Here is a 17,734-nt window from a genome sequence, read left to right as displayed (position 1 = left end):
TAAGGAATAATTTCCATGTCTAAAATTCTAGCACCCCTTTCACATACCAGATTTACTAATTAACAACATCCTCCTGAACTTCTCTACCTAAAGTGATGCCTCAAGTTTCAAATTCAACACGTATTTTTGTCTTGGCCCAACCTACATCCGCTCTGGTCCTCTCTTTCACAGTTCAGGGGGTGGGGAAGCACTATCCTTTCTATATTGTAAATTCAAAACCCCCGACTTCCTTGTCTCTAACTTGAACCTCACCAGATCCATTTTACTGTGGATGCTGCCGCTGCTGCTGCTAAGTCGCTTCAGTCGTGTCCAACTCTGTGCGACCCCATCGATGGCAGCCCACCAGGCTCCCCTGTCCCTGGGATTCTCCAGGCAAGAACGCTGGAGTGGGTTGCCATTTCCTTCTCCAATGCATGAAAGTGAAAAGTGAAAGTGAAGTCGCTCAGTCATGTCTGACTCTCAGCGACCCCATGGACTGCAGCCGTGGGTAGGTTACATCAATTAGTCTTTAATGATGTCTCTTCAACTTATTCTGTCATTTGCTTTATCATTGCTTATTTCTAGCTTGCGTAACTTACTCTTGTCCTCCACTAAAATAGTGACTTCCCTGATTCTAATCTTTGCTGCCAATACTCTTAAAATTCTGATCAAATTGCTGTCTGAAGAAAAAGTAAAAAACTTCTTAGGGTAGCATCCCATCAGACTCCATCTACCCCTTTCAGTTTTAACTCTGATCAATTTCTACTACACACTCATTCTATATTCCAGTCAAATCAGTGTATTTCTCAAAAATATGATATTTTACTCTGGGTTCTATCTTACAGCATAAAATACCTAGGGATACATCTTTTTTAAGGCTCCATTTAAATTAGTCTATTCTTAATTCTTCCCAAATAGAATTTAATAGTTTCATCTTTTTGATTATAGGATTGTTATCTGGGTGCTAGAACAGCACTTGCAACAGTTGATTTAAACTATAAGACAGATAATTCCCCCCACCTTAACTGGACCCTGGCTCCTTGAGGGCTGATCTGTGATAGACTCCACATAGCTGCAGGCAAATAATAAATGTTAATAAATGTGGGTTGAAATAAGTATTTACAGTCTAATTTATGTGTTACTAAAATAAAGACTACTGGAATTTTAAAAAGCTTATAGAAGCATTTTCCAGTGTTTGTTTGCTGAAATGACAATCGTGAAGAAATGAAGTGACCAACTTTTTATAATATTTTGGTGTAGTGAAGTAAATCTCAAGAAATATGGAACTGAAAAAAAACAACAAAAAGAAAAACTTGACATCCTGATGGCTGACTATGATTCAGGCAGAATGTACTTCATCATCATGTATACTTCATACACATCACACAAATGGAAATAAATTTCAGTGACTCAAAAGGCAAGTCACCTAACAACAACAATCTGGAACCAAGGCTCTCTGTGATTAGCCAGTTAGGCCTCTTTTTCATAAACTTAAGAATATCAGTCATATCAACAAACATAACCAATTCAATTAGATTTTCAGGGGGGCATTAGCACTTGGAATTTAGTTATACACTTCAATTTCATGTTTAAAACAGACCTGTGAAGTTCATCATATTGAAATTCTCCTCTGGAACTAAAGTCATATAGAGACTATGCGTGATCTGCCATTAACAGATGCTTTCATTCAATTGTCATAAACAGAAAATCAACAAGAACAAAAGAAACAGAACTTACCTATTGTGCTAACTCTGGCTGAAGGACTAGCTAATGATGCTGGGACAGAGGCTTTGAGGGGGCCTGCCCCACTGTTTATTCTCAGAGCTGGCATATGGGGAGAGGTGGGTGATGTGGGTGATTTGCCATCAGAGGTCTTGGGTTTAGCTGATAGGTTCAGTGGCTGTGCCACTTCATCCTGCAATGATCATTAGAACATGAGCTGTGATAAGGAAAGTCTGATTAAAAATGTCTAGAAAAACATAGGTATAATGCCTGTCATTTCCCATCAAATACTTCCAGTCCGTGATCTTAACATTCGGCTTGAACATTACAGTGTTTGGTTAGGTGTCAGCAATGGCACTTTCAACTACATATTATGAAAAACCTTTTATATGAGAGAAAGTTCACATGCACTCCACTATCCAGAGCATGTAACTGATGCCACCTGTAAAAAATATTAACAAAGATATTATTTGTACTATTCACTTTTATTGAGAGACAGTGCATAATTTGCATAAAACTAAAATGTAGATTTTTTTTCAACCTGCAAAGAATAGGTGTTGAGTCCCAACCATATTTGGATCCTGGTGCTTAGACAGTATACCTAGAACCTCCATGATGGAGGAGTTAAATGGTGTGTACCTCTGATTAGAACTGTTCTCCAAATTACACACAAAAAAAGAAGAAAACTTTCTTTCCTAAAAAAGAATCTTTTTTCCTAGGTTTCCAGAAACACTTTAGGGTTTGATCTAAAAATGAAAATACACATAATTAGCATTATGTTAACATATATTATTTATTTATATGCAATACTGTTCTAAACATTTAGCAGTACATTTTTAAAAATCCAGATTTTCCTTACAGTGTATTACATGGTGGTATGAAGATCAGCATGTGGCCAGCTCAGCATGCATGGTGACTTCCAGTTGTTCTCTGCTTGAATAGGTCAAGTGTACATAGTTTACATTCTATTCTATAAAGTATTCTATTTTATACCTTTCTACATCAGCTTTTTTGTAAGTTCAAATATAAAATTTATGGGTATAATTATCACTAAACTGTCTATCACAATATAAAAGAATCATATTACCTTAACATTATATTACTATTCTTTCATTGCAAACTAAGAAAGTTATTCCTTTTTTGTGCTCTAAAACTGCAATATGGTGTCATTTGTATTTTACTATTTATATAATCTCCAATTTTACCTATGTATTATTGTAAAACAAAAATTTGGTTGCCACTTAGTTTCATCTCCATGAGTCAAGAACATAAAATATCTACTAGTAATAGGTTAACTTGTTGAAAGTAGAACAATTTAGAATCGAATGGTGTGATCTGGTGACATGGAAACATATTAATGTGTACAAAATTTGATATGTATATATTTACCCAAAACATTGAAATAAATCACTTTACAAAAATGGCATATTTCAAGTTTATATTTTAAAAGTAATTTACTGTTATTCGATTCCATGGTTAGCTTCACTTAAGAAACTCATGAACAGGCTAGGGAAAATCATACTTGAACTTTTTTTTCAATTCTATTTTCTTTTTCAGAGAAAATAACAGTTATTTGAAAATCCATGAGATAATTCAAGTGGCAATCTAGGATCATGATAGATGCATAAAAAATTATTGACCATGATACCATATTTATATGAATTCATAGAATCTTGGAAGGAAGTACAATAATTCCATGACTGGTTCAATACATAATTTTGAGCAAAATATTTTAAAAACTACAGAGCAAAAATCATTCCCAGATCTTTCAACATTTAGTGAGTGAGTCAGTCATAATCCTTCTACATGATGGCAGATCCCTAGAATACTGTGCCTTTTTTCCCTATACTCCAGTGTGGATGAGAACTTCTCAAAATGTGATCTCTAAACTAGTACCATCAGCACCACCTGGGAACTTGCTAGAAAGACAGATTCTCTATTCTAGAAACTCTGGAGATAGGTGCCAGCAACCTATGTTTTAACAAGCTTTCCCAAGTGATTCTGATGCACACAACCATTTGAGAGTGAAAAAGTCGGCTTAACACTCAACATTCAGAAAACGAAGATCATGGCATCTGGTCCCATCACTTCATGGGAAATAGATGGGGAAACAGTGTTCGACTTTATTTTTTTGGGCTCCAAAATCACTGCAGATGGTGATTGCAGCCATGATATTAAAAGACGCTTGCTCCTTGGAAGGAAAGTTATGACCAACCTAGATAGTATATTGAAAAGCAGAGATATTACTTTGCCAACAAAGGTCTGTCTAGTCAAGGCTATGGTTTTCCCAGTGGTCATGTATGGATGTAAGAGCTGGACTGTGAAGAAAGCTGAGCCGAAGAATTGATGCTTTTGAACTGAGGTGTTGGAGAAGACTCTTGAGAGTCCCTTGGACTGCAAGGAGACCCAACCAGTCCATCCTAAAGGAGATCGGTCCTGGGTGTTCATTGGAAAGACTGATGTTGAAGCTGAAACTCCCAATACTTTGGCCACCTCATGCGAAGAGCTGACTCATTGGAAAAAGCCTCTGATGCTGGGAGGGATTGGGGGTAGAAGGAGAAGGGGACGACAGAGGATGAGATGGCTGGATGGCATCACTGACTCGATGGACATGAGTTTGGGTGAACTCCGGGAGTTGGAGATGGACAGGGAGACCTGGCGTGCTGTGATTGATGGGGTCACAAAGAGTTGGACACGACTGAGTGACTGAACTGAACTGAACCTTACATAGTTAAAGGGAGATTATTTAAAAATTTTATTTACGAGGCTTCAAAAGTCTCCAAAAACCTTCCTCAATATAAGGGGGTAACATTAAAAATACATAATGGTATCTCAAATCTTTAAAGTGTTATCAGAACATATTGTAAGCTAACAATATGAAATGAAAACATGCATATGCATAACAAACTAAATGATGCTGAGGTTCCATGGGTCACTATGGATTAGAATTCAGATTTTCTCTCTGTTATTCAACCTAAAAGTCCTGTCATACCAGAGTTTTATCAACTATTTACTGGGGCTTTCCAGGTGGCACCCATTGTAAAGAGCCCGCCTGTCAAGGCAGGAGACATAAAGAGATGTGGCTTCAATTATGCAACTGTAAATACAGAAGGCACTTTTCCCGTTATAATAGTTATACCTGCTTGCTAGTGTCTGCATGAAACTACTGGGTTTTTTCATGGTAGCCTGAAAACTCTTTTGACTGCATCACCCCACAGCTTGCAAAAGTTTTAAGGGGATGAAAGTGAAAGTGAAAGTCACTCAGCTGTGTCCAACTCTTTGCAACCCCATGAATTATACAGTCCATAGAATTCTCCAGGCCAGAATACTGCAGTGGGTAGCGTTTCCCTTCTCCAGGGGATCTTCCCAACCCAGGGATCAAACCCAGGTCTTCTGCATTGCAGGCAGATTCTTTACCAGCTGAGCCACAAGGGAAGCCCTTGAGGGGATACTTGGAGAAATTAGAGGTGGCTATTTCACTTGATTGTGCAGAAAGAAAGGAACATATCCTCAGAGGGGCAACAGAGATCTATGAGCACAGGGGAAATCAAGTTTGAGTGTGTGTACTGGGGCGAAGGGGTGTTCATGAAGATGATGCAAACATGGGTGCTGATGGGGTGAAATGTCATATGCTTAGCTTTAAGCACTATGTATTATAAGCTCATACTAAAAAACTGCCAAAAGCACTGATGACATCAAGAAGCCTGCTGGAATCTTAATATTCTCCTGCATTCAAGGCAGCTCAGATGTCTGAAAGCCAGAGAGTGCTAAGCCCCAAGGACATAATAGAGGTTGACGGCTGCAAAGCTGATAGATATATCATTCAAAATTGCCTCTCCTTCTCCTTCATTGTATGACCAGGCTAGTGGTATATAAGAATCCACAAGCCTGATCCTTATACTGGTAACTATATACATAATTTTTGACTCACTGTATGATATTATTTCCCAATTTGGTTTTTTAAATAATTTACTACTGAGCTATTATACCAAATGCCCATTATTCATGAAGAATACAAAAATTACAGTAGTTTTCCATTTTCTATTAATTCCTTTTTATTTGACTAGATGAAAATTGTAAAACCACAATTATAAAATGGAGGTGGACTATTTACGATGTGCATTCAAATAATTACAAATATGCACCATAAATGCAAAAAGTAAGGTTTTTCTATGTTGTTTTTCATTTGTGATATCTTATCATTTAGGAGAAACATGAAAACATAGCATGATTAACCACTATTCTTAACAAATAAAACATGTTCATATTATAAATAATTAGTTTACGTATGAAATAATGTTAGTTATTTTGAAGGTTAGGAAAGTATTGGAAAAGATGGCATTTATATGAAAGTAAACCATCAGGCACTGAGGAAAGCAAGTTCCTTTTAATTATTAATACTTGTCCAACTGTTGAATGTGGTTGCCAGTTGAAAGTTTTGGAGATAGCATATTTCATACTTTTATCATTTATACACAAAGTAATAGTTAAGAAGAACTATTAGCTATATTGCTGTTGAATAGCTCTAAACTTGTACATGAAATTATAAGGCAAGCATTTAAGCTTTTAAATGTGTAGCTAAGGTAAGCACGTTTTAACTAACTAAAGGTAATATTCCACACAGTTATGCAATTCACTATAAATATTTCAAATCATTTATTTAATCTTTAATACTGTGAAGTGATTAATAAGTTCAGAAAGGAAACGAAGGCTCAGAAAGGTCTAATGAAACCCAGGTTTTTGGACTCAACATACAATACCCTTTTCATTTACATGACGAATTTAAACTTAAAGAGATGAAATATAATTTCTGGAATTCAGCCCTACATCATATAATTCTATCACATAATAAACCACATAAAGTTCAGTATACATGCAATAAAATGAACTAACACACACATTTGGGACTTTATATATATAGTTTAAAAGTTGAAGCACAAGTTGTTAACTTGTTTTGGTGATTTTTTAAATGCTTCTCTGTTCACTACACCATATAGCACCAAAACTTTCCCTCAATAATACTAAAGACTTGTTACATTTGTCTATTCTTTGTGAAAAATACCAAGTGTTCATGTATAATATGGCAGAAAATATAACAATTCATACAATAACGTGCAAGAGAATACTGTTTTGTACATCCAAATACAAGTTTTAGGAACCTATTCATGACTATAAATTCCCTGAATAAGCAATTATTAAATCTTAGTTGTCTAGGATAGAATGCAAAAGAAGGACAATCCAAAAAACATATAGCTCAGGAATGGCCCACTTACAGCTCTTATGAGTTGTCTGAAAGCAAACATTTCACTTAACATCAGCTTGTGGTTACAGTACTAGAGATATTGCAGAGATTCTAATGAATTTGTATCCCAGCCAATGAAAATCTCCCATACCTATAAATTATAAATTAGATAAAGAAAAGAGCTTAACACAAATATATTGCCTTAAACGCACCAAAGAAATATCAATTATGATCATTAATGCAGCAACCATTTCCTTAGAAACTTAACACATACTGTAAAACAACTATATAAAGGTAATATATATTCATTTGGTTTTCAAACCTTAAGTCTTCTCTTATGGCTTAGAGGTAAAAAACCCACCTGCCAATACAGGAGACAAGGGTTCAATCCCTGATCCAGGAAGATCCCATATGACATGGAGCAACTAAGCCTGTGCACTACAGATATTGTGCCTGTTCTCTGGAGCCCATGAGGTACAACTACTGAGCTGGCATGCTGCAACTACAGAAGCCCACACGCCCTGGAGCGCATGCTCTGCAACAAGAGAAGCCACCACAAAGAGAAGCCTGTGCACCGCAAGCAGAGTAAGCCTCTGTTCGCTGCAACTACAGAAAAGCCCACAGCAATGAAGACTCAGCACAGGCAAAATAAATGAACAAATGAAATTGTAAAATGCTTTTAAAAAGTCTGTTCTAGAAAAAGACCTGCTACTATATTACAACTGCATAATACTCATAATTCTGTAATGTGCAAAGACCAAATTCGCTACAGAAATCAAACAATTTATCAAAGAACAATCATTCTCCAGAATCCTGGAGGGTTATTTCTCTCTCCACGCTCCTGAGCCTTCCTTCATATTTTTGCTGCTGCTGCTAAGTCGCTTCAGTTGTGTCCGACTCTGTGTGACCCCATAGACGGCAGCCCACCAGGCTCCCCCATCTCTGGGATTCTCCAGGCAAGAACACTGGAGTGGGTTGCCATTTCCTTCTCCAATGCATAAAAGTGAAAAGTGAAAGTCAAGTCGCTCAGTCGTGTTCGACTTCGCAAGCCCACGGACTGCAGCCTACCAGGCTCCTCCATCCATGGGATTTTCCAGGCAAGAGTACTGGAGTGGGTTGCCATTGCCTTCTCCGAGTCATATTTTTGCTAAGGATTTTTAATAGAGAACTAGTGAACAGGGATACCAGTATCCTAAAGAGGTCTACTCCTTTCTTCCTATTTACACTCTTGTCCTTCACAACATAGATCTCTACCAACATGTGGGAGCCTGGACCACAAAATGCACCATTAAGGGGATGTGCACATGATCTCCAGAATAAAAATTTCATCTTTATTTACTTTCTCTTCTCATTATATAGTTGACGATGTAATTCATGTCATATCACACTTGTCTCCAAATTTCACTTCCTTAAATATTTACCTAAAGTAGTTATTGAAAATCAAACATTTCTTTGGTAGTTAACAAATGTATAGCACTCTGATGACAAAGAACAAGACCATATACACTTACCTAATCATCCATCCATTCATTCATTATTTATTAAATGGAACTTCAACTATTTAACAATGGGTACTTTATGCAGGGCATTAAAAAATGCACATCACTTGACATCAAGACATGTGGTTTTGAGGCTTTTGCTTTGTGTGTCCAGTAATAAAGATGTAAAAAAGTGTGCTTACTTTTTATTCAAGCCCTAGGTATAGAGGTATGTGAAACTATGTCTTATTTAAAATGAATTCTTTAAGGACACTTTGTCAATGGATTTAATATGTTGTTTAAATGGGGCTTCCCTTGTTTCTCAGACCCTAAAGAATCTGCTTGCAATGTAGGAGGTGTGGTTTGGTCCCTGGGTTGGGAAGATCCCCTGGAGAAGGGAATGGCTACCCACTCCAGTATCTTTGCCTGGAGAATTCCACGGACAGAGGAGCCTGGTGGGCTACAGTTCATGGAGTTGCAAAAATCAGGCATGACTAAGTGACTAGCACTTTCATTTATAAATATACTTTGATTCTCTAACAGTCATGCAAAGATTTTATATATACATATATATACACACACACATATGTATATATATACACTATCAGACTACTTGTGCACAATTTGAAAATTGTTCCCATATCTATCATCAACACTCACGTGAAGGAAGTAGCGGTACTAACATACGGGGAGGAACAGAAGCATTCATGAAACATATTGCAAAATTAATCATGATGCTGCTATTATCCTCTCTGATGAAGTAATCACATTAAAATAAGCATGGAAGCTACATAACAGACTGAAATGCATAATGTGCGCTGTGGCCACACCTCTCTTCCTTAGCTTGTGTCTACTTCATCTTTTTCTTCTATTTTTATTATTCACTGTAACAGCCCTCTTTCACCTTTTGCGCCCATGTAAGGAATTTTCTCCTTACAGTTTAGCAGAAAAAAACAGTAAACACTAGAGATGAAAACAAAACAAATATGATATCTCCAAAAGACGTGTTTCCCTCCTTTTTCCTTCATGGAGAATTTAGATGAGAAAAGGTTTACATTTATGTGCAAGAAGAGAGTCAACGAAAGTTAATATATAAAACTAATTTTAACAATCTTTAAATTATTTTCTTAGCATGTGAAGAATTAGGAATCCTAATCAGGTGGCCACTCCAATGCCAAATTTAACTAGTAACTTCCTGGTACCTAAAAATCAAGGCTATCATCTTAGACAGCATCTTACTCCTTAAGCTCTCTTCATGAACACACCCTTGCTATGGCACTTCCAGACTACAAGATGCCTTGTTAGCAGGAGAGAGAGTGCTCCAGGAATTCTCTGATAGGTATGCTTTTGCTGTGTTAATGCTATCATTAGACTTTATTGCCATTTAAATTCAAGTCTTAAGTTATTTAGCTGAGGGTAATATGTTCTGGCTTCTCATTTGGCTTCCTCATTTTGCCATTTTACACTTTTGCTTAATGTACACCTGCTTCTTTTAAAAGTGGATGCTAGCAGTGTAGTTGGGGGATATTTGCTTCAATGTGGTAATTACACATTGTGTTTACATTTACACTGTTGGCCCTTAATTAATTGAAAGGTATTCAAATCGTATTCATCATCTAATTTGTTGTTTAAAATGTCCTCTGTTCTTTCCCTGAAAATACTTTAATAGATTTATTTTCCTTGTTTTCTGACTTATCGATTTAAAGCCTCAAAAGTGTAAATTATACGCAAAAATACACCTACACATACATTTGAAAACAGAGAGGAAAGACTGTAGCTTCTGGAATATTAGTAATAATTCACATATTTTTTCTAATTAAAAAACTTCTTTGAAATTCCTAAACCAAAAAGATGCCATTTTTTTACACACCCAGTTTTTCTGTGATAGCTAGCCTCCAAGATGTTCTTGTTGCTGTGCAGACACTAAGTTTGTGTCCAACTCTTTGTGACCTCATGGACGGTAGCACGCCAGGGTCCTCTGTCCTCTACTATCTCCTGGAGTTTGCTCAAATTCATGTCCATTGAGTTGGTGATGATATTCAACCATTTCATCCTCTGCTGTTCCCTTCTCCTCTTGCTTTCTATCTTTCCCAGCATCAGTGGTTTTTTTTTTTTTTTTCAAAGAGTCTGTTCTTTGCATCAGGTGGCCAAAGTATTGGTGCTTCAGCTTCAGCATCAGTCCTTCCAATGAATATTCAGGCTTGATTTCCTTTATGGAGAAGGAAATGGCAATCCACTCCAGTACTCTTGCCTGGAAAATTCCACGGACAGAGGGGCCTTGTAGGCTACAGTCCATGGGGTCGCAAAGATTTCCTTTAGGATTGACTGGTTTGATCTCCTAGCAGTCCAAGGGACTCTCAAGAGTCTTCTCCAGCACCACAATTCAGAAGCATCAATTCTTTGGTACTCAGCCTTCTTTATGGTCCAACTGTCATATCCGTACAAGACCACTGGAAAACCTATAGCTTTGACTATATGGATCTTTACCTGCGAAGTGATATCTCTGCTTTTTAATACACTGTCTAGGTTTGTCATAGCTTTCCTTCTGAGGAGAAAGCATCCAAGATGGCCCCAAATAATTCTTGCCTCCTAGTATTTATGCTCCTATGTATCCCCCTCCCACAATGAAGAGGACTGATCTACATAACCAACAGGATATTGCAGAAATGACAGTTTGACTCCTGAGGCTAGGTCATAAAGGACATCACAGCTCCAACCTTCCTCTTTCTTGATTGCTTGCTTTGGGACAGGGTTTCTCAACTTCAGCACTATTGTTTTTTGACTAATTCTTTGTTGTGAATGACTGTATATTGCAGAATGTTTAGCATTCTGCTTGGCCTCTACCAGTAGATGTTTCTAGTGCCTCACCTACAGTTGCAGTGTGACCAAAAATATCTCCATGCACTGTCAAACGAGTCTTCGGGGCCAAAATCACCCTTCGGTGGAAGCCAGGGTCATGTCTTGAGGACACTAAACCAATGGAGAGACCCACCTGGCAAGGAACTGAGGCCTCCCACTAATAACCAGTACTTATATGTTAGGCATGTGAGTGAGCCACTTCGGAAGTGGACATAACCAGGAGAGGTCAAGTTTTCAAGAGACTGTAACCCCAGTGGATATACTAGTACCAGACGAGGTTTCAAATGACTAACCTCAGTTGACACCTTGGCTGCAATCACATGACACTCTTAGCTAGATCGAACCAAGTGAGCTACCCTCAAATTCATGACCAACAGAAATCATCTAAGGTAAGTGTTTATTGTCTAAAGTCACTAAATTGGGGGGTATTTTGTGAGGTAGTGATACCATATCCTCTGTAAGAGAAAATTGTAGCTAATATATGTGAAGTTCTAATATGATTCCAAAGCACTTTTTACCTAGACCTCATTTTGACTCTTGAAAAAATCCTTGTGTCTGATTCTTCAACAATAATATGCAATTACATCTCATACGCAATTACATCTCATGAATGTTCCTCAGTTTCATTTATGTATTTTAAGAACTAGACATCATTCTTTTCTCCTTTTTCTTTCCTTCTCTTTTAATATTTACTGTCCCTTCTCCTTAACATTTATAACTTAGCTTTTGAGATTTTAATTTTCAGTTCAGTCAGTTCAGTTGATCAGTGGTGTCCAACTCTTTGTGACCCCATGGACTGCAGCACGTCAGGCCTCCCTGTCCATCACCAACTCCCGGAGTTTACTCAAACTCATGTCCATTGTGTCAGTGATGCCATCCAACCATCTCATCTGCTGTAGTCCCCTTCTCCTCCCGCCTTCAATCTTTTCCAGCATCAGGGTCTTTTCCAGTGAGTCAGTTCTTTGTATCAGGTGGCCAAAGTATCAGAGTTTCAGCTTCAGCATTAGTCCTTCCAATGAATATTCAGGATTGATTTCCTTTAGGATAGACTGGTTGGCTCTCCTTGCAGTCCAAGGGACTCTCAAGAGTCTTCTCCAACACCACAGTTCAAAAGCATCAATTCTTTGGTGCTAAGCTTTTTTTATAGTCCAACTCTCACATCTATACATGACTACTAGAAAATCCATAGGTTTGACTAGATGAACCTTCGTTGGCAAATTAATGTCTCTGTTTTTTATATTCTGTCTAGGTTGGTCATAGGTTTCTTCCAAGGAGCAAGCGTCTTTTATTTCATGGCTGCAGTCACCATCTGCAGTGATTTCAGAACCCCAAAATAAAGTCTGTCACTGTTTCCATTTTTCCCCATCTATTTCCCATGAAGTGATGGGACCAGATGCCAAGATCTTAGTTCTTTGAATTTTGAGTTTTAAGCCAACTTTTCTACTCTCCTCTTTCACTTTCATCAAGAGGCTCTTTAGTTCTTCCGTGCTTTCTGACATGAGGGTGGTGTCATCCGCGTATCTGAGATTATTGATATTTCTCCTGGCAACTTTGACTCCAGCTTGTGCTTCATCCAGCCCAGCAGTTCTCAGGACGTATTCTGCATATAAGTTAAATAAGCAGGGTGACAATATGCAGCCTTGATGTACTCCTTGCCCGATTTGGAACCAGTCTGTTGTTCCATGTCCAGTTCTAACCATTGCTTCCTGACCTGCATACAGATTTCTCAAGAGGAAGGTCAGGTGGTCTGGTATTCCCATTTCTTTCAGAATTTTCCACAGTTTATTGTGATCCACACAGTCAAAGGCTTTGTTATAGTGGATGAAGCAGAAGTAGATGTTTTTCTGGAACTCTCTTGCTTTTTTCAATGATCCAATGATCATCATTTTAATTTTAGATTACCTAAATTTTATTTTAGATTAACTTTCTGACTGCTACTTTTTAGTTTCAAAACTTTCTAAAAATAAACTGTAGAAACAGTTTCTGTACATTACTTAGAAGAATGTCATATGGGAAAATCTTTAGCTCACAATACCAAATGAAAGCATACTCACAGAGATACCATCGAGTAAATTTTTTGAACTATTTGAAAAGAAGAGCAACAGGAGGAATACAAGTGTGAACAACAATATTTGATGAGAAGAGTTATAATATGAAAGAGTATAAAATGTATGGTGTTTCAGATTTAACCTTGGTTAACCTCGTATCCCTACACAGCTTCAAGTTCCTAATAATAATTGTTAGTTCATCTCTTGGTGTTTATTACATCAGGTTGATTGCTATTATTTTTAAAAAATGATTAACAGTTCTTCTGTTAAGAGGCTAAAAGAAAGCACAGAGCAATGAGTTGATGTTAATAAGCATACCAGCTCCTCTCTTATTAACCTCTAAATATAAATCTCCAAAAGGTTTTAAAAATGCTCTTAGAGAAATTAAAGAGTTGACCATTCCATGAAAAGGAAGAATTAAGCGTTTTCCTGACACCACCTAACCAGCCCTTAAACTAGTAACTAGAGAGTATTTGTCACTGTTACATTTCTGTTAGTTCCACCTGGAGATGTGTGAAAAAAATGAAGAACTGCAAAGTTATCAAATGATGGCATGGATTCACACAGCAAAACTCTCAGAGCAATTCAGATTCATACATTAAAATTTAGGGAATGAAAGCCATAGCTGATCAAATTCTACCACCTCTATGTTGGGAATGGTACTTCAAACCTATACCTGAATTACAAAACCAACCTTTCCACCTGAATCTACACAAGGAATTAATATAAAAAGTAGAGCAGAACCATATAGACTCTCTGCCCCATTGAGGTCACATATATGTGTGTGTGTGTGTGTTTAGTTGTGTCTGACTCTTTGAAACGCTATGGACTCTAGCCCGCCAGGCTCCTCTGTCCATGGGATCCTCTAGGCAAGAATACTGGAGTGAGTTGCCATTTTCTTCTCCAGGGGATCTTCCTGACTCAGGGATAGAACCCATGTCTCCTGTCTCTCCTGCACTGCAGGTGAAATCTTCACCACTGAGCCACTGGAGAAGGAGAGATAAATAATCACATGGAGGCTTATTATTCAGAGGAGGAAACACTCATAAAAATGTGAAAAGAATATGTTGATCTTGAATAAAACAAAATGAAATACTTAGAAGATCCTCACAGGGCTAAAACATTCCTTTAAAAATATCTAAGCATTCAATCTAGGGACTGAAATTTTTCTAGGTCCTGGGAGAAGTTTGGTCTGGTTATAAACAGATAGATCATCTTTAAACAGCCAACCCAGGAGAAAAAGGGAGAAGAAATAGAAGGCAAAATCATACATAAGACATTTAATAGGAACTCTAGCTAATTAGATCAAAGATTTCATTTCTAGTTTCCCCACATGCACGCATAGGTTCTAATGGGCTCAAATCCCCAGCAGTCTGGAGACTCCACTATGACTGGCCACTTCATGTTTAATACAGTTAATCAGCATATTAGTGTATTCTGGGAAGACTTGAAAGAGGGTCAAATTGTCTAAGGCTCAGAATCTTGGAGATGGACATGCACAGGTGTGGGTTTCTGTGTGTATGAGTGAGTGAGTGTGTGTGTGTGTGTGTGTGATAGACTTGAAGATGAAGGAGACAAAGCAAAGGTTAGGGAAGGCTAATGTAACAACTTGTTATTAGTGACTAGAACAATCACACCACTGTGTTTCATTTTATTGTGTTAGCTGTTTTCCTGAAGCGTTGATGGCAAAATAGTCAGATTTTAAGTAGTTTAAGAAGACTTCAGACTTTAAAGGGATTTTTATGGATTAGCTGAGTACTCACACTCTTTACAGAACAACTTTCTTGGGTAGGCATGAGTATATTGTCTTTTTTTACCCACATACAGTTTGAATAGAGAAATACTAAATATTAACTAATAAATATTAATTAAAATGGACAGTTATGATTACTTAGTGACTCATTAAATTCTGTTTCTATTGTTATTTTTCATAAAGTGTTTTAACAATTCTTTACATCTACATGCGTTGTGAACATCATTTTGACTAATGAATAAGAAAATAGGAGCATATGTACCACCATGAGGCATCCCTCAACATTTGAATCTTTTCAAATGAATTCTTCACTGCAGAGTTCTTCCCAGTCTTCAAAACATTTCTGCCTTTTCTTCTTGCTTTCCCCCTTAGGGTTGAAGCCTTGACATCTCCGGGAGCCGCTGGTTTCTACTCAGAGATGTCAGCTAATAGAATCATTGTTAGGAACTCCTTAGTGACAGGTTTCCTGTTGACTGGACTTGAAACTTTACTAGATCAGTACATCTAAACTACAACTCTTTTCACTTCATTCAGTGCATTCAGGGGCAGTCATTGAATACAACGGGTACAAAGTCCAAAGATAAGTAAAAATAAAACATAAATGCAAAACTCATTTCTCTCACTTCCATTTGTTTTAACCCAGACTAATTTTCACCCATGAGAGTAATATTAGTGATCTTCCTTTCTGAATATAGATTTAGAAGAGTTGTCCCATTTGCCCTGGTCTCATTTTTTTGGTCATGTGATAGGTTTAGTCAATAATTTGTCCCACAAGCATCTTTTTTAGATATTATCCCCTATGGTGCTAGTCATGGGGCAGAAGGAATTTATATTCCATTTGGTGAAGCAATATATAGACAATGAATGACACAACAGTTCAAGGCTATGTGAGTTGCCTTTCCCTTCTCTGGAGGGAATGGATTGCCGTTCCCTTCTCCAGAGGATCTTCCTGACCCAGGGATCAAACTCAGGTCTCCTGCATTGTGGGAAGATTCTTCACCATTTGAGCTACAGGGAAACCCTTGTAAGTTGCTAGAAAAATTTAATACAGTTAGTTAACTGTACAACTCAAACAACTTAGAAGTCTGGGACAGTGACCCCCTTGCACAATTGAAAATCTAAGTATGACTTTCGACTCTTCCAAAACTTAAGTGCTGATATCCTAAGGTTGACTAGAAGCCTTACAACTAACATACAAAAATGATCAATACATATTTGCATGTTATACACATATTTTTATGCATTCATCACATACCTAGCTTTTTCTTATTTTTTCTCTATTTCTAGGCTATGCAGTTTGTGCAAATTTTTTCAGATTGTCACAAATCTCCAAAAATCTTTCCCAATATATTTGCTAAAAAAAAAAACACAACAAAACAAAAAAAAACCCTTCATGTGGGTGGACCCATGTAGTACAAACCCATGTTATTTAAAGGCCAACTATTTTTTATTGTGATTAATCCAAAAGAGTGTCATGAAAGTTCTGAAAAAAGTCTGTATTTTATTTAAACTTTGTCACAATGTGTTCGATTCACTAGTCTAGGACTAGGATGTGGATTTTGGATGTCAGATGTTTAATTTAAACGAAATTTTCAAAACTTTTTAAGAGGTTATAATCTCCTTATTCTGTTGATCCTGACACCTTTTTCTGAAGAGTCTGAAAATACAAAAAGGTGTCAAGGGTATGAGCCTTTAGAACATTAAGTACTATAAAATTTGCTATTGTGGATTAGATGATTTTTTACTAGAAATAATTATTTTCCCTTCTTTGAGATACTCATCCAAAACAATTACTTTCCAATTGTTATTGACAAAGTATTTTTTCTTTTTCTCATAATTAATCTATTAGAGAGTAAAGAGAACAAAAGGCATAGTACATGCCAATGGAATACCAGAATTATGTAAGCTTTACCTGAGAACTTCTCCTCACTGCAAAAGAAATGCTGACTTTATAATGCAATTTTGCCATCAAGAGAGTTTTCAAAAAAGAAATAAATACTAATAATTCTTTACACTATTATTATATATATATTTAGGGAGAATCAGTTAAATATTATAAAACATATAAAAGTTTAGTAAGTTTAGTAATCTAAATACTAATAAATTTTTAAAATAAGATGAATACTTTTATTATATCTGTTCATTTTTAAACCTGCTTTTCTAATATTATTCAATTTACACCCTGACATCTAAACTTTATGTTACAAAAACATCCTCATATATTTTGTCTTATTTTATTTTAAGTCTCCCAGAAAGAGTGTGAGACATTATCTATCTTACTTCACAGACAAAGAAATTGAAGTTAGAGTTATTCAAAGATTTGCCAACAGCCATAACTTTATTAAGCTTGGGACTCAAATCCAAGTTACTGGCCTGTAAGTCTAGGCAAGTTTTCAGAGTCGCATCTTTATCAGCTAAATGCCAATGGGGAAAAAGTTGTTAACAATAACTTCTTTGAGGAATCAGACTAATAACTGAAATCTTGCAATTTCTTCATAATTCTGAAAAAATTCTTATACCACATTACGATAGGGGCCATTATGAGCTCAATTTAGGTAATATTAATCTGGGTTCTTGCAAAAAGTTTATAATATCAAATCATGAAATATTTTAACAAAATAGCTATAAGTAAGCATATAACTAAATTACATTC

At 36.7% G+C, this 17,734-nt stretch overlaps 1 protein-coding gene across 4 annotated transcripts in view; it reads right to left on the bottom strand.

Annotated features, from left to right (window-relative positions):
• The window catches only part of SOX5 (SRY-box 5), a 1,143,898-nt gene that overhangs the window by 55,979 nt on the left and 1,070,185 nt on the right, over positions 1–17,734 (bottom strand). For all 4 annotated transcript variants that reach the window (XM_018048397.1, XM_005680750.3, XM_018048396.1 and 1 more), the window contains one exon: positions 1,717–1,894. In XM_018048397.1, the coding sequence (XP_017903886.1) occupies positions 1,717–1,894 (178 nt within the window). The remainder of the gene's footprint in view (positions 1–1,716; positions 1,895–17,734) is intronic.

Source organism: Capra hircus, chromosome 5 (genome assembly GCF_001704415.2).
Source record: "Capra hircus breed San Clemente chromosome 5, ASM170441v1, whole genome shotgun sequence".
NCBI lineage: Eukaryota > Metazoa > Chordata > Mammalia > Artiodactyla > Bovidae > Capra > Capra hircus.
Note: the sequence above shows the minus strand (reverse complement) of the source record. Positions and strands in the feature narration are given on the sequence as shown.